Below are 23006 nucleotides of genomic sequence, written 5' to 3'. Positions count from 1 at the left end.
TATTTTAAGACCTAGTTTGCTTTTCATTTTATGTTTGCTTTAAATTTTCTCCAATGGCAACACAGGGAGTCCATTTCCTGTATATTACAATTTTAAAGTCTAATAATGCTATCTGTACATTGGAAAAAAAGCTTCAAAACACTTAGGAATATCTCATTCTCACCTATGAACACTACTTAACACGCCTGTAAACATAAAGTGCCAGATTTTCAAAAATTCTTGTTAGATTCAATTGTAAAAGCAGATGTCAGTCACAATCCTTAAAGCAATCATCCTGTTATTGACCTGCAGCTTAGAATAATAGGTCTAATTGGCCAGGAAATTTAGCAAAATAGAACGTTTGTTAGCATGTGTTTTTAAGACAGAATCTAATAAGGATGAAGCAGAAATATGTCATTTACCTAAATGTTTAAAATCTCTATTTGATTGTATCCACATTATTACACTAGTTCTGTTTATTTATTTATTTTTTAAATTTCTCTTTAGTGTTACCTCACAGGTCTATAATTAGAACTACTGGAAGAACCCTCTTAGAATCTTACTGTGATATTCATTGAGATTGTTTCAATACAAGTGGTGTTAACAGCCACTATTTGAGGAAACCCAGTTTTCAAAATCTTACTCTCATATTCCCAACAGATTATGGATCATTTACTAAGTAGCTTGCAATAAAATGATTTTATTTTTACTTAACTTTAAGATTAGATGCTTCACTATATTTGCTTTATGTTGAAGGATATGATGAAGGTGTGTCTCTGAATCCAAAGTCAACTACAGCTTGATGGTAAAACATTTTGAAACATACGACATTAGAACAGAGAGGATACGGTCAGCTTGGACTCCCGTATACCTTACTAGGTAGGACACAAAGAACAATTACTCCTCACTAAGATATTGAAGATTTCTCTGCACACCCCTCCTAAAACTGTTCTGCTCCTCAATCATGAACGTATGGCTTGCTAGAGTTATAACCTTGTTTGGACTATCCTAAAATTCACAAAGTTCGGTAAAATCACGCTTGAATACTATAACCTGCTCAATATAAATATGAAGAAAAAAAAGACACGAGACAGCTGAATAGTACCCTATAACCATTTTAAAGTTTATAGCATTCGGTTATGTATAAATTAAAATTGAGATGTCAATGAAATAGTCACAGGAAGTGATTAAGAACTTCCATTTTCTAATACATTGGTCACTCAATAGCATGTCAATTGACTTCTTGATGGTGTAGATTTCCATGTTTCATCCTGTTGAATTTGTGTTGTGGCTTTTCATTGGAGGGGAAGATATTCTGCCAGCTCTACTCTCAGATCAAGGATGGTCTCCCAATTAAACTGTTGAATTTATCTGGACAATAAGATGCTGGACTCTCTGCATGGTCCATGCCTGCAATGATGGATTTATTACAACCTTTCTTATGTCAGGGTCATTGTTGATATTTTCCCTTTGATGAACCCAAAAGGGGCACATTATAGTATCTGCAAAGCTCCTTTTCCAAAACAGGAAACACATTCAAGATAGTGATGTCATATCATATTCAAATTTTCCTCCTATACTCTGTGGGAAGGGTTTTATAAGGAAGTGTGTGGTTCATTAAGGGAACTCTCATCCAACCCTTCTTAATACATTAAAGTATAAAAAAATAGCTAGATGAAAAAGAGTACCTTGTGTATGTTTGATAGTTAACACCCAAACAGTAAATTAAAACTCAAGCATGTAATGAAACATGTCCTATCTATGCAAGCTTTCAGAGAGCCAATGGACTTAGGAGGTGATGTATACTGTCTCGCACAGTAAATGGCAAATATTCAGGCTTCCTTGTCATGGAGGATTATAACTTATAGAAAAGCCACCCATGGATAGGAGGTAGCATGTCGCAGTGGAACCAAATGGATTCTGGAGTAATACTCATGAATGGAGGGAAATAAATCAGATCAAAGTATGAGTATTTTATTCTAGTGTTTGAACATTATAGATAAAAAGGAGCTTGTTACCATTGCTTGCAGAATAATTCCAAACCTCTGATTCTGGTAAGAGTAAGATTTCACAGCTCAGCTATGACATCTGAACACCGCCTGCTTACTCCTCTTCATGCCTATGCTACTTACATAGTTTCACACTTAGTTAAAACAATCATGTGGCATTATTCCACAAGGCAGCCCTACAGTTTATTCACAATGCCTTTTCACTTATTTTATCCTCAACTCCTGGGACAAATTGCATCTATTCTTTAAGCCCAATTTACTGAATAAATAGATATTTACTGAGTATCTATGCCAATTAATAAACTGCAGGGCTTCACTTTGCCCAGGAAGTAGGGCTGGTCACATCTTATTCGATCTTATGTCCTAATGTATAAGACCATCTCCAAATGGTAAATGAAATCAAAAGCATGATTTTATTTTATTTGTATGCCTTTCTAAAGTTAACTTGGTGATGATTACAATCCATTGATCATGGGATTCTGGAAAAAGCAATCATAATCATGAAAATAATTATCTAAAAGGTTTTCAATGGTTTCTTGCATTCTGAAAACACTTCATATATATGGATTCACACAAAATTTGTATTATCACTATGAAGTAAGCATTATTATCCTCATTTATCAGATGAAACTCAAAGATGGGGCAGCATTTTGATATATATTACTGATCATTCATATGTATATTCCTTATCCAAACATGGTTCCAAACAGAAGCATTGGCATTGCTGACATATTTAACACAGAGTTAAAAATGCTCATTCTCAGGTTCTAACCTCGATCTATTCACAAAAAGTGTCATATAATCCCTGTATGTAAGGATAATCTTGGCTAATATTTGAGAACTACCTGTTCTACAATTCACTAGAGAAATACTCTAGCCAAGAAAATGTCAGTAAGTTGTAATTTTAAATAACTTTTACCCTGGAACGTACAGCCATAATTCAAATGTTACATAGAAAAAAGATAAAAGACTTACAGAAAAATACTCCTCACTTTGTTTTTAAGATTTGTTTGTGTATTTTAAAAGCAGAGTGACATAGAATTGGCAGAGTCACAGAGAAAGATTTCTCATTTTTTTTTTTTTTGGTTCACTAAATTGTCACAGAGAAGCAAAGAGTCTATAAATCCATCTAAATCTTACACATGGAAGACAAGGACTTGGGTGCTTGGATCATCATCAGCATATTAGCAGGGGGCTGAAGCAGCACAAACAAGATTCAAACCAACACTCTGCTAAGGGATGCTAGCAGTGCAAGCAGAGCTTAACCCTCTGTGGTACATCTCAGGCTATAATCTCCAAATTAGCTTAAACATGTCCAGAAAAAAAATTTCTTGGCTTCCTATTTGGATATTTCTTAAGAGCAGTCAAATATTGTGATGCTCAGAGGAATTTTACAGATTTCTTAGTCCCTTGTATTGAATTGGATTTCAATCTTATCTTTTTCCTTTGCTTTATATTACAAATTGTTTCTTCGTATTTGGATCATGCAATACTTTGTTAAAAATAATTTAACAGTAATAAGAAAACAGTATTCATAGGGGAGTAATACAATGAATGTCCTCTCTGGTGAGCTGACAGCACTCATCTTATTCATAAATACGCTGACATAATAAAGCCCATGTCACTTCAAAAGCTCACTTTCTGAGTAAGGAAACAAACTGAGCATCCAAAGGATTTATAAATGAATCGAAAGCTATATAGATGAATGAGGTATGCAGATGTGAAATAACTCTAAAAGAATTGAAAGCCACATTGGTGAATGCAACTGTAAAGATAATGACTGCTTTATTAATGGTTATACATAGAGAGCCTCATAATTTCTAAATACAGTACAGAACCATATGCCAGTTTGATCTAAGCTACTGTGATGATTTTTCATATTATCTTAGATCAGGTGATTTTAATGTATGTGTTAATAAAATTCAAACCTTGCCTGTGTGTTCATATAAATCAATATTTTCCCTTTTCCAGTCCTCAGCACTTGGTCAAATCTCATGCCGAATTGCTCAAAAGCAGAGTCATTTAAAAGAGATCAAACTTTAATAGTCAAGTCCTTTTATAAATTGCTGAATACATGGAGCTAGGGTTGGCAGGCTATTCATCTACCTGCAAGTGCTAACATCTGGTATGAATACTGGTTCATGCTCCAGCTGTTAGATTTCTGAGCCAACTCCTTGGAAAATCAGTGAAGGGTTCAAGTCCATGGACCCCTGCACACACATCGTGTTACAGATCGGCTCAGCTCCGACTATTGTGGATATCTGGGGAGTGAACCAGTGAATAGAAGCTCTTTCACTCTCTTTCCCCACTTCTCTCTGTAAAACTACATTTAAAATAAAAAGTCTAAATAAATATTTTTAAAATATTGAATACAATATGAGTTTTGTAAGGCTACAATGTTAAAAATGCACAAACCATATTTATGAAGCACTTAATATGTTAGCATCTGTAACATCCTCAAAGATGTGTTACACAGACTCTTGAAAAACAAATCAAATGTAGAGAAACTGATAACTGGTGAATTAATTATATCAGAATTAAAGGAAAAATGTATACAGGTAATACAAAATTCAAAGCTGTTCAATGAGCACATTCAGAATTGATCAGGATCTTCACCCAGCTAAGGCATGTATGATGAGTAACACTTCACTATTTGGGGAATGTGTATAGACTACAGGAAGAGGATTAAACTTGGTCTGCTTGCTTGTATCCCAACCCTGAAGACTCCTGGATCCTCACCAAGGACTATCAGTACAGGCACCAAGGACTACATCCCAACTGCCAAGGAGACCACAGGGAATTGGAGTGCCTTTGGAGGCCAAGAACTCTGAGGTCATCCACTCCCACTTGGATCTACCACATGGGATGGAAGAAGTCCAAATCCTTCCTCACAGGATCCAAGAGCATCAGAACAATAGCCAGGAGCCCTGAACAGTCTGCAGAAACAGAACAGTAAACTTCTTCGGGACCAGAGAGGGTAGCTCTCTCTGGTCCTCGCTTGGTTCCAACTTGGGGTCCCCACCCTCTCTTGCAATGACCATCAGGATCACTCCGGACACCCATCAAAACAAACAAATAACCAAACAAACAAAAATATCTAGAATAGATAGACAGAGAACAACAAGGAAAACTTAGAATCAGATAGCAAATGATCAGCGTGGATTTACTTATGCCTTGCTAGGTGGGACACAAAGATTGGTTACTCTTCACTAGGGTATTGAGGATTTCTCTGCACACATGTCCTAAAACTGTTCTGCACCTAAACTGTTGACATATGTCTTGTTAGAGTTATAAGCCAATCTAGACTACCTGAAAAAAAGCCAGGTTCAGCAAAATTATGCTTCAATGATTTTAAATGCTAAATATTATAATGAAAATAGACACGAGACAGCTGAACAGTAATCTATAACCATTTTAACATGTATAGAATCCAGTTGTATATAAACTTAAATTGAAATGTCAATGGGGTCACAGGATGTGGTTAAGAACTTGCATTTTTTTTATAACATATTGGTTACTCAATACTATGTCGATTAATTCCACAACGTTGTAAATTGCTGCTGATGTTATGTTGGGGCTTTTAATTGATCGGGATGATACTCTGCTGGCTCTACCTTCAGACCAGAGAAGGTCTCCCCAACAAGCCATTGGACTTATCTGGACAATAAGATGCTGGACTCTATGCTTGGTACATGCTTGCAATGAAAGAATCTCAACTAAACTTGAACTGTGGTAATGCAACAAGGTGGAGGAATCCACCATGGGGGGATAGTTTGGGGAGGGGTGGGGGGAATCCCAGTACCTATAAAATTGTGTCACATAATGCAATATAATTAATAAAAAAAACTAAATTAGGTGAAAAAAAAAACTTGGTCTGCTTAGAAGCACAATGGCCTAACAGAAAAAAGAAAAAAGTTAAGATTCCTGCAAAAGCTAACTCTAGAAGCAATGCAGTAAGATTCATTTAAGAAAGGTCTAAGTGCAAGAACACCTTAAACAAACACTACATAGCAGAATTAGAGAGGAAGTCACAGAGTCTCAGCAGGGCACAAGAACCCTGTTACACACTTGCAGTAAAAAAGTTCAATTTGGAATAGTCAAATGTACACCTTGTGTGGCTTTTTGCTTATTTTACTCAAAACTTGTCACTAGAAGATATGTCTTAGATATTTTGAGACAAATGTATGGATTAGAGCAAAATGTTAATAAATCTTAGGGTGAAATAGAACATAAATAATTGCATGGATTGTAATCCTGTAATTTCTTTATAATATAAGCAATTCTGTCTACTGGGTCTGAATACTCATCACTAAAAACTAAATTGTTAAACTGACATGAGGAATTAGGATTACAAATTGGAAGAATTAGACTAATGCACATGAATTTGTTTTAAAGATTATTTGGAATATAATAATATTACAATGTCTTTAGAAACATGTTTTAATAGTAACTATAAACGATTTTTTGATATAAGAAGGTGATGCAGTTATAAATATCTATATGTGAGCAAATGAAATAGAAATAATACTAGCCATCACTCAGATAAATTTATACTTCCCCTGAAAGAGTGAATGTATGTTGTGGGGAAGGGAAAATATAAATTTCATTGTGTGTATATATATATATATATATATATATATATATATATATATATATATATTTGTATGAAATATTTAAGCAATCATGCCATTTTGACTGAGACAAATTAATTATTTTCCCTTCTGTAAGAATTACTAGGAGACAGCTTTGTTGATTTTCATTCAATTTTGTTTACGAGAACTTTGTAATTCCAGAAACCAACAAATTGAAGGAATAATTGATTTAGTTTCTGTCTAAATATTGAACAATGAATTAAACATATAGTTAATGCTATCTATTGTTAACCATGAATCTAAGTATTTTTTCTTTCTAAAGCTCATTTATTCCTTCTGTTTTCCCATGTGTATAAATTTTCATAATTGTGTTACACAAGGAGAAAGTACAGTACAGTTTATTTGAATGCAATTAAGATACTTTGTCAACAAACTAGTAGGTAAATAAGATTTAATGTATATTGAATCAGAAAGCTATACTGTAGCTTTAAGTATGGAAAATACCTTTGATCTTAGGATGCCACCATACCTCAAATACAGTACTTTGATTAAACAATTTTACCCATTCTTTACCTTTAATCTCTTTGTCATTTTTGAACCATCTTATATCAGCTGCAGGTTTACTACCAGATGTTTTACAAGTCAGCTGCATCAGGTCGCCCTCCATAACAGGTGATGAAAATCCACTAATTTGAGGCTTCTCAGGAACACCTGAAATTTGAGCAAATAAATCATATAAGAATCAATCTCCAGGGATGTTCATGACAGTTACTTCCTCAAAGGAAGCAAAATCGGGTGAGTGAGTGGCAATACGTTTAATGAAGATGAATAAGCCATTATATAATAAAATAAGCTACTTCAGATATGTCTGTGATGTACATATCCAGAGACATGTGCAATAAGAACTTACATTGTGTACTCATGGAATTACACACACAGAACAGAACATTAAAGTGCTGATGGCAAATGGAATGGTGAGTTTATTCTGCTATCAAAGCTTTCATAAATCCATAAATACTCATATAAGATGACCAGAAAGCATTTAAAATGAACATATTTCAAAGCAATTTCAAAAATTATCTAGTAAAAATTTACCTGAGAATACATTCTATAAATTCTAAAAAGTAGTTTGAGGATTTGCCACCCCGGAGATTTTTGCAAGGAGATTGTATTTGAGATAATGAATTCAGAAAATACTTTGTCATTAGCCAATCATAATTAAACTAAAGCACCAGCTTTCTTTTCTGATATCTTTTAAACCTGCAAAATTATTATTATTATTATTATTATTATTATTATTATTATTATGTCTACTTTTCTCTGGAAAATGAACTTTAGAATAAAAGATTCAGGGCACAGTGCAGTAGCCTAGTGGCTGAAGTCCTAGCCTTGAATACATGAAGGTCCGATGTGGACACCAGTTCTAATCCTGACAGCCCTGATCCCCATTGAGCTCCCTGCTTGTTGCCTGGGAAAGCAGTTGAGGAAGACCCAAAACCTGGGGATCATGTGGGAGACCTGGAAGAGTCTCTGGGCTCCTGGCTTCAGGAGAGCACAGCTGTGGAAGCTGCTTGGGGAATGAATCATTGGAAAGAAGATTTTTCTCTGTCTCTCCTCCTTTCTGTATAACTAACTTTGCAATAAAAATAAATACATCTTTTTTTTAAAGAATATAAGATCCATCATTAATTACAACTTTACTTGTTTTTTTCAATGCTTCTAAACAGGAAAATGTTTTTTGATGCTGTTTATAAAAGACTATTTTTAAAGATTTATTTAATTATTTCTTAGATTTTTTTTTTTATTGAAAAGTCAGATATACAGATAGGAGGAGAGACCCCAAGGCTTTGGCTGGTCCTCCACTGATTTCCTAGTTCACAAGCAGGGAGCTGGATGTGAAGCGGGGCATCCAGAAGATATATATATGCACACACACATATATGTGTGTGTTTCAAATATGAATATTTTATATATACATTCATATATTCTATTGTATTGCATTATATATAAAGTATTATATTACATTTAAAATATATGTGTGTTTCATATATATATAACACGTACATATGTGAAAAAAGAGAAGTATAATTGTAGTTTAGTGAAATATACTGCTTAATGCTGAACAGTATCACTTTTTCAGGCTATTTCAAGGAACAGTTTGCTAATATGCAGAGATAGTGCGTAGTTTACTATTACAATATTACATATGCCCTGAACAATAATGTTCCTTTCCTGTTAGAAACATGCTTAAGTGTACTCTAGAATTACTCAGTAATAAAGGTTTACTGAAACATCTACTGTTCTATTTAATTCAGCTCAAGAATGACAAATTAGGACCCCGTATGATGCCTCAATTAGCTAATCTTGCCATTCCCCATGCTGAGATCCCACATTAGTGCCAGTTTGTGTCCCAGCTGCTCCTCTTCCCATCCAATTTCCTGTTTGTGGCCAGGGAAAGCAGTAGAAGACGGACCAAGGCTTTGGGACCCTGAGCCTGTACGGGTGCCTTCAGGGAGTTCCTTGCACCTGGCTTCAGCGAGCTCAGCTCCAGCCACTGTGATTATTTTGGGAGTGAACCAGCAGTTGGAAGATCTTTCTCTCTGTCTCTCCTTCTCTCTGTATATCTGCCTTTCCAATAAAAATAAATCAATATTTCAAGAAATGAAAATAGCTATGAATTAAATCTTGAAGAACAATGGCAGAACAAGAACTGTCAGTCTGATATGTTTTCACTGTTGGGTTGTGCTTTTCTCTTTGGTTTCTTTTTCCCCCCTTGGATTCACCTTTATGCGGTTGCTTTCGTTTTTTTAACTCTATGCCACACTACCATTTAATAAACCTAATTCATCAGTCTTTCAATCTTTGGTTTTCAACAATAATGTGTTAATCTTTGGAAATTGTTCTGAAATACCACATTGTAGTGGGTATACTTTTTCCTTAATGGCAAACTTGTGAGGCTTTTTCAAAAGCAGTCCCAGTGAGACTTGCAAGGAAACATATTTTATATCCTATGCACAAAACCAATTCATCTAGCTGGATTAACTTTAATATTCTCACCCGAAGAACAGCATGTATTAGTCCTTTTAAAAGCAACATTGTGCCCTTATCTAAGTAAAAAGGAAGGCAAGCTAGAGGTTGAAAAAAAAATCAATCTTTAAATTCCTCTAAGTTGTTCAGTGCACAGGTGTGTTTCAATGAACTGCAGCAATTTTAGCTGATTGGGGCACTGACGCCTGCAGAATCACAGAGAGCTCCAAACTACAACTGTATTTCCTCAGAATCCCTTATGAATGTGTTGCTTTTTTGTGTCACTTTAACCTTTGGGAAAATGGCCCAATACTTAGAGAATAAAGCACAAAGAAGCTACAAGCTGCATGTACAAGTGACAGTGCATACTTCATTTAGAATTCCGGAAAATACATATTTCAAAGGAAAGAAGTCACAAGGAAATGTCAGGGCCACTTACAAGCACTGAACTACATAAAGTGAGTCTATTTTAACATTCTTAGGAAAGGTCTCTAACAGATGGCATACTACAAAGAAGAAGCACATTATACATACAAGTTGAACTCAATGTCCTGCCACTTTATCAATAGATACAAATGTACAAAATACATAGATGATTTGATAGAAACAAAAATTAGGCAGAAATCAAGAAAAGAACTCTATTACTGGCTAAGTAACAAGAAGATTATGTGTGCATCATGGATGTCATATTATCTTTGAAACATCTTTTGTCCATTTATAAAATGGAAAATTGAACAGCTCACTTTTAAATGTTCTTTGCAATAATGTATCAGGGAAGAAACCAAAGTATGCCTGTTAATGTAATCCCCCAAACTATTTCTTACTGAAGCATGTTGCTGTAGTAATATACATCTCTCTGCCTTCACATTTATAAGGCATTAACACCATGTACTTACCCAAGACAGTGAGATAGGCCTTGGAAGTTTTGACAGGCATTGTAAATAAAGAACAGGTGTACTGCCCTTCATCAGAGAGAGACACATCGCTGACACTGATGCTCAATTCATGCCAGGAAGCCCGGACCAGCTCAATTCTATTGTCCCTTAGAGCTGTAAAGATAAAGCAGTGAGTATGAACAACAATATTAGAACAGTGAGTAATTTTAAACTACATATCTTTAACATTTTATAATAAACCTATTCTTAGGCCATGTGTCTAACTCTTACTTCCGAAATAAGTTTAAGGAAGGTTTAAACATATTGAAGCATTTTATCGGATATAAGATCAAAATGGAATAAAATGCACAGCAGTGTTCTTACAAATAACTGGTAGTTTTGGAAATGTCTTTCCAGCACAAATGTCTTTCACAGAATGCCAGTGCCAAGAAAACCAAAAGCAATGTGAGATCATTGTGATGACTGAAAAATTGTGGATAACAATAAATGCTGCAGAGGGGTGGGGAGAATCGCAGTACCTATGTAACTGTGTCACATAATACAATGTAATTGCTGAATAAAAAAAACAATAAATGCTGCAAACTGGTCAAGATATCACCAAAGAATATTTGGATGTGTACAGCTCTCTGAAGTAGGAGAGTTTACTAGACTGTATTTAAACCTGAGTTGACATTTAGCTAGAAAGCACCTGCAAGCTGCCTGAGGGTTACAGTCACTCTGCTTCTGTTTTATACTGTGTTCACCCATTCCTTTGTTCAAACTACTTTCGCCATCACAGAACACTTACTTCTACAAAAGCTCCATTAATATTTTACCTAATTATGTTCCTTTTCACTTATTTAGTGCGGAGGGAGATGGGAGGACAAAAACGTAGCTATTATCATGTGGTCTACAATGTAGCAGAGATACAAAATCCAGAACGAAGCAGTAATTAAATGAGTGTTCTCAAAAGCAAAAAGAGGACATAGGACTGATTAGGAATATCAGGAGCCAAGTAACAACGCTGTGTCTCCTCAGTCAACAGTCAATAGTGAGTCAGAACCAGCTTCTGCCTATTGCAAACCAGCATTAGATGCTAGTGCAGGTGACTCCCTCCTTGTACTGATCAAATGGGCATGTTCCCTGCAACCCCTCAGTAGAGCTTGCCTGACATGCAGGAGGGATCAAGAAGGAACTTGACTAAGAACAAACATCTGAAAAAGCAAAGCAATATCTTCCATTACCCCAAGTCTCCCCTTACCCAGCTAGTGACAAGTGACAATCTTCACAGAGAATGTTGAGGATCACTTGACAAGTATCAGTCTTGGAAGTGATCTTCCCAGAGAACCTTGTTAGAAAACCCTGTCCTGCTTAGACAAGACAACCAGGCAGCTTGGCTTAGGGATCTATGCTAAATGCCTCCTCAGCTGGCACCAGCAGAAATCTAGTGAGGCTTTAAAAAAACTATAAGGAACTAAATAGCATCGCAATCTATAAAATTAAATTGTGAGGTTTGTAGAATGTGATATAAGCTATGACCTTGACACTAAGATACCAAAACTGAGTAGCTGTTTCAAAAACAAACAAATATATATATATATATATATATATATATATATATATATATATATATACAGAGAGAGAGAGAGAGAGAGACAAATTCAGAGACTCCAGAGTCTCTGAGTGTAAAAGGCAAAATGCTTGAGCATGCAAAATATCAGAAAAATTAGGATATCAGATAGATATATTGCAATACCAGAGAAACTATGAAAAATGCATACAAGGTGACACTCTCAAAGGTACTGTACAAAAATCAAGATAGAATTTATACAGTATTTTGAAATACAAAATTAAAGTGATAGAGCACAAATAATTGGCTACCAAGGTAGTTGAGACAGGGGAGAAATGAGGAATGTGGGTGTTGTTCTAAAAGGACAGTGTACGAGGTATTTGTGGTGATGGGTCTTCTTTGTGTGTTGACTATGGCAATAAATATGCTAATCTGTACATATGGTAATATTGACAAGAGCTGAATACATTCACACGTGTATGTATATACATTACAATATGACAGTATGAAAAGCTGCTGAAAGGTAAATAAAATTAATGGACTACTCCAGTATCAATTTCCTAGTTGTGATACTATTTTAGATATTGCACATCGTTCACTATGTGACAGTTATTGATTAAATATCTGTAGCTGTTTATAATTATACGAAAAAACTAAATTGAAAAAATATGTATGCTCGTTTGGAGTAGGAGTAATGGATAGAATATCAAAGCATCAAAATTTTGTATACATTCTCTGTATGCAAAGTATGCTTATTGCTACCATATGTTTATAGATAACTTTTGTTATTTTCCCATGTTCTGGATAAGAGGAGCACAATTTTAAACTATTTAACATTTTTGGAAACCTTATATTTTTAGAATTTTAAAATTTATATAGTCAAATATAGTACCTAAATCATTGCAGTCCCTTTGTTCCTTTGTTGCTATTCTTTGTTAACTTTGATTTCATAAGGATTCATGAATTACAAAATATTTTTGAAAACAGTTTTTATTAAACATGAACCTTTTTAAAATGTCTATTTAATACCCTTTTCCAATAAATTATATATATATATATATATATATATATATATATATATATATACACACACACACACACACACACAATGTTTACCTGCTAACAGTGGAACACTGACTTGTAATTCTCATAACAGGAACTCATGCTACATCAACCACCTTTCAAAGCTATAGTTTTACATATCAATATTATACAAGTATATTTATATATACTATTCAATTTTCTCATACAATATTATATTTGCTTCTTTATCACAAATATCCCAAAAGGGAACATCTCAAATTCTGACAATGACACTGCCCAGGTAAAGTATATTATCTATTCCATGCTCAAGTTCACTTCCAATAACACAGTCATAGCAAAATAGAGACAAAGCTTACAATTTTCAGATAACGTGGACAAATGCAATTTAATTTTCTTTTGGCAATCTATTTTTTTGAAACTATAATCAAACTTAATTACTCAATGTGAATGATTATAAAATGTTCACATTTAAAGAAATTTGACAGAATAAAGTTCAAAGTACTGACTTTAAAAAAAATCCATCCTCTAGACATGTATATAAAATTAGGTTTCAGGTGAATAATAACTGCTCACTTATTTGTATCATCAGATTATCTTGGGAAATGAAGGAGATCATGCGTTATGTAAAGTATCTTGAAATACATATGTAATGATATGAAAATATTTAGAATTTAGAATTTTCAGGATAACCTCTATATTCTATTGGCTATAACATTTAATTAACCTACTTATCAAATTATATAGTACATCAAGCTAATTTTTGTGATAATTTTCAGCCATGAACAACTGTAAACTATGTTCAGAATACATTAATTTTACCTCATGCTTTTTACTGCTTAACAGTATGCACTTACAGAGTTCCCTTATTATCATGGTGCACTTTTCAGGTTTGTGTTCAGTATAACTAATTGATACAAGAGAGTAAAAGTATAAGGTATATAGTTTAGAATTTGAGAGCTATGTTTAAATACGTATTCAAAAACAGATATTCTCAAGGAGCTTCTAAAATTAGGATATAGATTATTTAAAATTTCATTAATAGTTTATTTGCCAAAAAACAGAGCTTCCTGATGATATTTTGCACATGGAAGAATGTTTTAAGTAAATCCTGCATTTGCGATGTTGATCTTTTCCAGCAGATAAATAAGAAGTCATCTCCACTTCCCCATAAAGCAGCACTTCAGTATCAAAGAATAAAGACAAACCTCTAATGGTCCGATAGGGAGACTGCAACTCAATTGGCTTCCTGTGAGCAGGAACCTTGCGTCACTGTCTCAGCACCCTGGGCCATTGCCATCTGCACAGTAGGCATTCAGCAAATGGCTATTGAACTGAAAGCGAGAGCTAAACTCTGTCTACATTCGATAAGAACAGAGGGAAAAAGAACTGAAGTAGGAAGTTCTCTTCAATATCTCTCCACAGGATCCTCCATGGGAAAGAAGCCAAAAAAAGTAGAAGAAAGTGTCCCATTTACACACTGGTGAGCATGAAAGAGCTAGAAACAGCACACTACACAAATTTTTAAGTAAATTGATAGTACATTGGAAAATGACTTCAAATATCAATTGAATTAACGTTGACAGTATTATCATTTTATCTTTAAGCATCCAAATTAACACTTAAAGGCATTAGTTAGCCAGAAATCATCACATTATTTAACATTTCTACATAGTAAAAGCCACAAACTGCAATGAATACACAATTATGATATTGTAAGTTGGAATTGATTTTTGGAGAAATTATGATTTTTCCTTTGATGACTCTGTTTAATCAATACCTATATATCCTTTTAAAAATAAATAAGAAATGAAATATTTTGTTTTAAAAAAACAACTTCAAAACATCATCCTACAAATCAATAATTGAAAGGATGAAATAAACATATGCAATAAAAGAATAAAAAGGAATTGCTCACATATCATAAAAAATGAGCTAATACATTAACCAGGGCACTCTGAGGTCATGCCTCATCAGCCACTGGGTGTCCGACATTAATTAGCAAGGTGAATTCATAGGTCAAAACTCTTCAATTCTGAAGGATTTTCTGTTAGTTGCAAATAAGAAGCACTGACCAATGTATAAGAATCTATTAAATAGTTTTTTAACTGTGTGATAAGAATATCCTCTCAATATACCATTGATTCTGAATGGTCCATCAATCATAAAAATGTGTATTTTTATTTATGCTTGGTGAAATATAATGTCCTAAAACAATTGCTTGGAGGAACTTATTCACTTTTTATACCAACTGCAAATAAAACTTGCTGGCATATCTAATAATCTGTATACATTTTATAATGCTAACATGTCCAGACATATGTGGTGCATAAACACTCATTTTAGTTAGTTATACTAAGTTGAGTGAGTACATTATGGAAAAAATATTCCACAATTGCAAATGCTAACAGTGTTTTAGAAAATTTGTATTAAGTGAGTATCTCCAACAAAATTATTTATCATTGTAATACACTATATTTTATAGACAAATGCCAAAGAAAACCTACCTCAAAGGGTAAATGTTATTTCAATTGTCCTGTTGCCTATTCAAATTCTCACAAATGTCTCAATTACACCATTGCACTCTCATAGATATTAGGCAAGAAAATCATTCTTCATATATAAGTGTTTATAAAATATGTTCCATAATGTAAATTTAGCATCACAGATGGGACTTCAAAAAACTTACGACTGGCACTTGAATCACCGCTACTGGCCTGTAAAAGCTGCAAGATGAACCCAAGTTACTGAGTCCCTGCACTCATGTGCGAGTCCTGGAAGAAGGTCCTGACCCTGGGTTTTAGTTTGATGCTGGTAGAGTTGTTGCAGTTGTTTTGAGAGTAAACCAAGAGAGACAAGACTATCTCTATAACTTTACCTTTGAAAAAAAATAAAATGGAAAAAGAGTCACAAAATGTCACTTTTCATTCTTTTTGGTCCTAGTGTGCATCTTTTCCAACTGTCACCACTTAGTTCTTACAGGGATCAGAGAAGAACATAGTAATAGAAGTACTATACAAGAAAGACATATATAGAACTGTGTGTGAGTTTGTGTTTAACATTGCCCAATTATCACAAAACTATCAGATTCCCCATGTTTTGTAACAAAACTGCTCTTTGCATATCATCTGCTTCAACCATTGCTAACAGCCTCTTCTGCCTTGCTCTTATTAATTCCTCAATAACCAGTCATTAGCCAAAGTAACATACCAAATTATATCTCTATTTAATGCAGAAGAGGACCCAGAAAGGAGAAAATGTAGACACCCTCATTGTCAATGTACTGTTCTTTCTTTTTTGCCAAATACACTCTTACTTGAAAGACTAACATCAGTGTGGACATCTACAATAATGTAAGGAGTCATTGGAAAAAAAAATTAAGACAATGAACACAATAAAGTATCAACTTTGTGAATCTTATTCTGTTTTGTTCTTTTCCAAACAACATGAAACACTCTCAATCTTCTGGAAAATTGATAAAACAGCTCTAGCTCGCAAACTCCCTTTTTGACATTCCAAGTTTCAGCCTGCACAAACTTGTTACTGTGAAATCATGGTAGATGTATTTTTAGAACAGAAATACAAGCAGAACCTAAGCAATGGCCCTGGAAAGTGCATGACTATTGGATGGAAGCTTCTCAGTGCTACAATTTTAATTTTCAAAAACTTGTTTTACTGATTTTAAATGATTAATGACAAAGTGTTCCTACTTGCATTCCTATATGTGCATTCTTTACATATATATAAAGATTCACTTATTTTTATTGGAAAGACAGATAGTATATAGAAAAGCAGATACAGAGAGAATGATCTTCCATTCAGTGATTCACTCCCCAAGTGCCCACAACCACCAGAGCTAGGAGCCAGGAGCCTCCTCTGGATCTCCCATGCAGGTGGCAAGGTCCCAAGGTTTTGCACTGTCCCTGCTGCTTTTCCCAAGCCACAAACAGAGAGGTGGTTGGGAAGCAGAGCAGCCAGGACAGGAACCAGGGCACATGGGATTCTAGAGGATTCCAGAGGATGCAAGGTGAGGACTTTAGACACTAGGCTATCGCACCAGGCCATACATTATGTTAAAAATCCACCTTTCTTCAGTGAAAGGCACACACATTGCTTCTGCATGGCCTCAGGTTATACTAATATTTCCTGTTAGTATACGGCTTCCTTTAGAAATCTCCCAGCTTGATTCCAACTATATTCAGGTCTTCCTTTAAGTTCTCTGGATGATATATATACATCATCATATATATAACATAGTTCAATCATTATTTCCATTCATTGAGAATTTTAGGTGTTTCTTACCTTGTCTGGTCTTACATGCATAATTTATCTATAAAAGCAGAGGATGGTTCTGCAAACCAGACTCAAAATTTAATACATTGTTAAATGCATTCAATAGTAATTAACATAGTGATCTGACTCCTTTTTTTCTAATGGATAACAATGAATAAGTGAATATATGTAAAAAATGATTAAAAACAATGGTAGTTGCATCTACTGAACTGTAAAGAATGGAAACAGTCTCTAGATCAACCCTCATTTTAACATAGCAAACTTCACAATCTTATGTTCTAAGTCATTCTTCGGTTCTGCTTTCTATTATTACGTAAGTTAGAATGCATTTTGGACTATTGAATTCTAAACCTTTAATTTTGTTCCTGCTTCTTTGCTACTAAAATACCATTAATATAAAAAATAAAAAATAATGCAGCCATAATTCATGCTAAACGCTAGTGTTTCTAAGGCTTTGTTATTAGCTTAATCTGTATTTTAATGTAATTCTAATTCTGTAACTGATCATCTTAAAAAAACTGTTATCTCCCAATACTGGGTAGTTTGTTCTATGCCTCAGAACCTCTCATGACCATAGACCCAGAATTTGCAAATTTGCTTTTCTTTACTCCTATTCTGATAATGCCTGCAGAAGGACATTGTGACCCTAGAAGGTCAGTGAGCACAGGATTACAATTGATTGGATAATATTTGCATGAGAAAAATTGAATGGATACCTTTTGTATAACTGATTGGATGTCATTTGTATGAGAACAACTGAGTGTGTACCATTCATATAACTAAATGGATAGCATTTGTATGAGAACAGTTGAGCAGACAGCATGTGAATGAGAACACTTGGTGGAATATACAAAACAAAAGAGTTCCACACAAAAGTATAGAAAGAGTTGATGGGTTTTGTTGACAAACTCAATATCTCCTCCCTTATCCCATATGTTTAGTGCATAAAGCCTGATGCTCCTAATAAACTTCGGCTTTCAACCATCAGTCAGAGTCCACCTGTGTTACGATCAGCTCCGTGCACCAAGTCCATTGCTGCAGGACAGCAACAAAAGGGGCTCGGCCAAGATGAATACAAATCCATTGCTATTATTCATATTATAGCTACTTGTGTAATCAATAGCTACTGATTTTACCATCTGGGAATTTCTTTGGGAAGTAAGCTTTCTTTTGAGAAGCTTAAAGGATAGGCAGCTTATCATTTAACACAATGTAACTATGTAAGGTCAATGGAAGTTAGTCCAATGATGGAAACACAAAGGACATAAACTGCCCTTTTTAATTTGTGACAGAAGGAACGAAACCCTGAGTGTGAGGAATCTGATAGCAGAGACTTAGAATTGCAGTTACAAATCACTGGATTTTTCCATTCATGTTTGAGGCAGGGTTTACATTGATGAGAGGCAGGAGAATGCAGTCTGGCTTGCATGCGATACAAGGAGAGTATTACGGAGTATTGAGTTACTTCCATCCTGCTTCTACAGCTTATTGGTGACCCTATACTTATACGTTCTAGGGGCATTACATTAAAAAAATCTACATTTGTCTTCAGCAATGTGCAAAAAAGGAAGTGGCATAATTTCTCAAAAATAATTATGACTTTGGCATACTTTCTTTTTTATTTCTTTTTTTTATTATTTTAAATTCATTAATTACATTGTATTATGTGACACAGTTTCATAGGTACTTGGATTCTCCCCACCCCTCCCCAAACCCTCCCACCATGGTGGATTCCTCCACCTTGTTGCATAACCACAGTTCAAGTTCAGTTGAGATTCCCCCATTGCAAGCATATACCAAACATAGAGTCCAGCATCTTATTGTCCAGTCAATAACAAAAATTACAGATGACTTAGTAAATCATGAGTTATGAATCTATTAATGCGAGCATGTAAACACTGTTAAGGACACAGCATGAGGAGATATTTAAGGCAGTGACAATGTTTTTGACACATGTTAAGATGCCCACCATCGCCCCGGGCAGCCATGCTGCGCGGAGGGCTCAGGTTCCTCACCACTATTCCAGCCTAACACAGCCAGGCTTACCACCATGTACGTATGTACATGGGGTGAGCGGCTCGCAGGTGGCTTCCTGATTTGCCGGAATCCTGGTTTGATGGCCCTCTTTTGAGATTGGGGGGGGTTGTCCCAGGACTCTGAGAAGCGGATCTGGACCTCCTCAGCATGCCATGAGGCTGGAGTGGGGGAGGAGCTAGGAGGATCCGGGCGGAGGCCTGAGCGTCTCAACCCCCGGGCAGCCATGCTGCCCGGAGGGCTCAGGTTCCCCACCACGATTCCAGCCTAGCACAGCCAGGCTTACCACCACGTACGTCCATACATGGGGTGAGCGGCTCGTGGGCAGCCAGTGCGCCATTTGGCACCAGGCTGTGCCTGCTGGCCGCCCGGCTAGGAAGTTCTGAATTTGGTTTCTTTGATATGCTACATGAGTTGCTCCATGCTGAACCCACAGTTCCCCTGGAATGTGTATTAGTCCTTAAGATTCTCAATGGCAGTTAATCTTCCTCTGAAGGACCTGTAGTCACTTTATAGTGCAGATTGCCAACACCAGTTCATTCATAAGGCAAAATTCTGGGCTTGCCCAGCAGGATACCCCATTACCTAATAGGATGAGGGATCAGCAGAGGGGTCACAGAAAGACTATGACATTGTCTGGCATTCAAGAACCATACTCAGGGATAAAATGTGTCAGGTATGTGTGGACCAATCCCCTGGAAACTCTGACCCCACTGGATGGTTTAGAAGGGCCGGTGGAGTCTATGCAGGAGGCATGACAGTCTATGGGGTGCGCTGGGCTGACCCAGAGCAACCTCTGGCATACTTAACACTGGCTGGGAACAGGCCTGGTTGGGGAGCTTGGGGGAGGCCTTGGCTGGGTGGAGCTTACCACTAGGGCGCAGGAACTGGAAGGGGGCTGAGTTCTGGTTGGGTCACAGTTGTAATCCCTTGGCACAAATATGGATTCGGACTTGACGCACCATGCCAGGTTAGACTGCAACACAGTTTGGTGCTCCAGAGGACCAGGGTAGATGTGGGACGGGCTCGGCTAGGCTTCAACTCCAACTGAGCCATGTATGAGATATATGTGGGTATGGACGAGCCATGGCTGGGCTGAAACTCTCAACAGCAGGAACCAGAATGGGTTGAAGAGCGGTGCTGGCCGAAGGACCTGCTGGTATGTGTGAAGCTTGACACCAGGAAGGGGTCGGATGGAGGAATCTGAACAGTTCCTCTGACAGGACACTGACCCTACAAATAAACGCAGGAAGTATGGAGGTAAACAACTCAGAAGAGGCTTTGGAAAGTGACCCACTGGCATGCATTTGGCTCGGGTTGGGGCAGACCAGGCTGAGTCAGTTCATGTCATCCACTGGCAAATCCGAGCCCTGGAACTGTGTGGGGGCCTGGCCAGGTTTGGTTGCGATAAAAACAGTACAAAACACAAAATGCCAATGTGAAATGGCCTGTGCCAGCAGGGAATGCAGCACCCAACCAGCACACCTCCCACTGGTTTAGGTGAGGGACGAATGTGGGATGGGCAGAGCCGGGAAGAGCTGCAATACTCATTGGTTCCAATGGAGGTTAGGGCTCAGAATAGAACCAACCCAGGGGTTACAACCACCAGCTGATCGGAGTGACAGACTGTGGCGGGTATTGTGCTTACTAGTAGTGCATATAGGAGCCTGGACTGGGAACACCTCAAAGTTTCTTTGGGGATTCCCCTGAACAAAATGGAGGAATCAAAACATTAACCAAGAAAAGATAGAAGATGGAGTAGATCAATCAACCACCTCAGCTATATGTTTGCAGTGAAAAACTGGACAAGGGGAAACTCTAAGATGGACTATGTCAATCAGTGGACTCTGCACCAGCCTCATCGTACCTGGATTGTTGCTGATGATATGTTGGAGCTTCTAATTGATAGAGGTGATGCTCTGCTGGCTGTGCCTTCAAACCTGAGAGGGCCTCCCTAAGAGGCCGTTGAACTTGACTGGACAAATGGGATGCTGGACTCTGTATGGTGTGAGCTTGTAATTAGGGAATCCCAACGGAACTTGAGTTGTGGTTATGCATCAAGGTGAAGGAATTCACCATGGGGAAAGGGTTGGGGGTGAAGGGGGGGGAGAATCCCAGTACCTATGAAATTGTGTCATGTAATACAATGTAATTAATGAATAAATGAATAGAAAAAGAAAAAAAAAAGATGCCCACCATCGCATGTCAGAGTGCCTGGGTGCAGGTCCCTGCAGGGACTGATTCCAGCTTCTTGTGAATGGGCTACACAGGAGCTAACAGATGATGGCTTAGTAGTTGATTCACTGCTACCCATAGGACAGGACTGAATGGAGTTTCTAGCTCCTGGCTTTAACCTAGTCCAGTCTCTGCTACTACCGCTATTTCGTAAGTGAAGTGATTGTCTCTGTATTTTTGTTTCTCTTCTACGTTCAAACAAAAGAAATGAATAAGATTGTATTCCTTCAGTTCTGTCCTTCTGGAACCTGTGAGTATGACCCCAGTGTAAAGATGTGATAGGTAGTTTAGAGGGAGAGGGTTGAGCCCTTACTTGTAACACAGAAAGAGAGAGAGAGAGAGAGAGAGAGAGAGAGAGAGAGAGATCCTTTATTCTCTGTTTCACTTTGCAGTTGGGTGCAATAGTCAGTGCTGGCCATTAGTAGTGAACTACATTGCACAAAGAGAAGCGAGGATATTGACTGACTTCTACTTGTGATCCCAGGAGCTGGGTATGTTACATGCAAAGCCATAATGTAGCAGCCATATATAGTCTATTCTGATTGGGTGTACATGTATTTCATTCTATTGAACATTTTTATTCCATTTTTAATGTATTTTTTTTCAAGTAATGATTTGGACTTTAATTTTAATAGCATGATTAAACCCAATTTTAAGATCATCTGACATGAATTATAGATTATGCTCAACAGTTAGCTTTAATTCAATTGTTTTATTCTAAAAGCCATTTAGAAGTTCAGGATTCCATGACTCTTCAGAAAATTGAGCTTACTTCACAATTGTATCTTAATAACATTGGAAAAGAGGTTTCTGTTTGTCCTACTTTGCAATATTCTTAACAATTGAATGTTAAAGCAAGGAGTTAGAAAGAACTACAAAACTAATTAAGAAATGCATACAAAGGTCTACTGATTGCAGCAATGTCCAAAATGATAAAACGCAATTTGGGTAAGTGAAACATTGAATAGATTGAAAACTGTTATGTGTGCTGGCATAATATATGCTGTTATACATGTTTGTATATAAACTTCAATATACATATCATACTTCAAAGATCCCTTTCTTTGATATTGGTTTTTCATCGATAAATTGAGGCCTATGTGTTCCTATTCATTGTGTAGCTATATCTTTAAAGAATGGGAGGTTTAAGAAATACAGAATTTGCCTTTTGCAGATGGCTTGAGAACTCAGGAAATCATTTATTTATAGGAGTCATCCCTAACATGGAGACATTGCACTGTTTGGTGATTTGATGCAGTGTGCATTTACAATGTTTGAAAAAAATAAATAAGCTTAGCATTATTAGTATTAATGAACAACAAAAACATGCTTAGCAGATAAAACAGGACAA

General features: G+C 36.4%; 1 protein-coding gene across 1 annotated transcript in view; it reads right to left on the bottom strand.

The window, feature by feature from the left end:
* Positions 1–23006, bottom strand: part of CADM2 (cell adhesion molecule 2) — a 344096-nt gene that overhangs the window by 123504 nt on the left and 197586 nt on the right. The window contains exons 4-5 of the mRNA XM_058661328.1: positions 10504–10656; positions 7154–7291 (exon numbers count right to left, since the gene is read on the bottom strand). Coding sequence (XP_058517311.1) covers positions 7154–7291; positions 10504–10656 — 291 coding nt within the window. The remainder of the gene's footprint in view (positions 1–7153; positions 7292–10503; positions 10657–23006) is intronic.

Source organism: Ochotona princeps, chromosome 3, assembly GCF_030435755.1.
Source record: "Ochotona princeps isolate mOchPri1 chromosome 3, mOchPri1.hap1, whole genome shotgun sequence".
Classification (NCBI taxonomy): domain Eukaryota; kingdom Metazoa; phylum Chordata; class Mammalia; order Lagomorpha; family Ochotonidae; genus Ochotona; species Ochotona princeps.
Note: the sequence above shows the minus strand (reverse complement) of the source record. Positions and strands in the feature narration are given on the sequence as shown.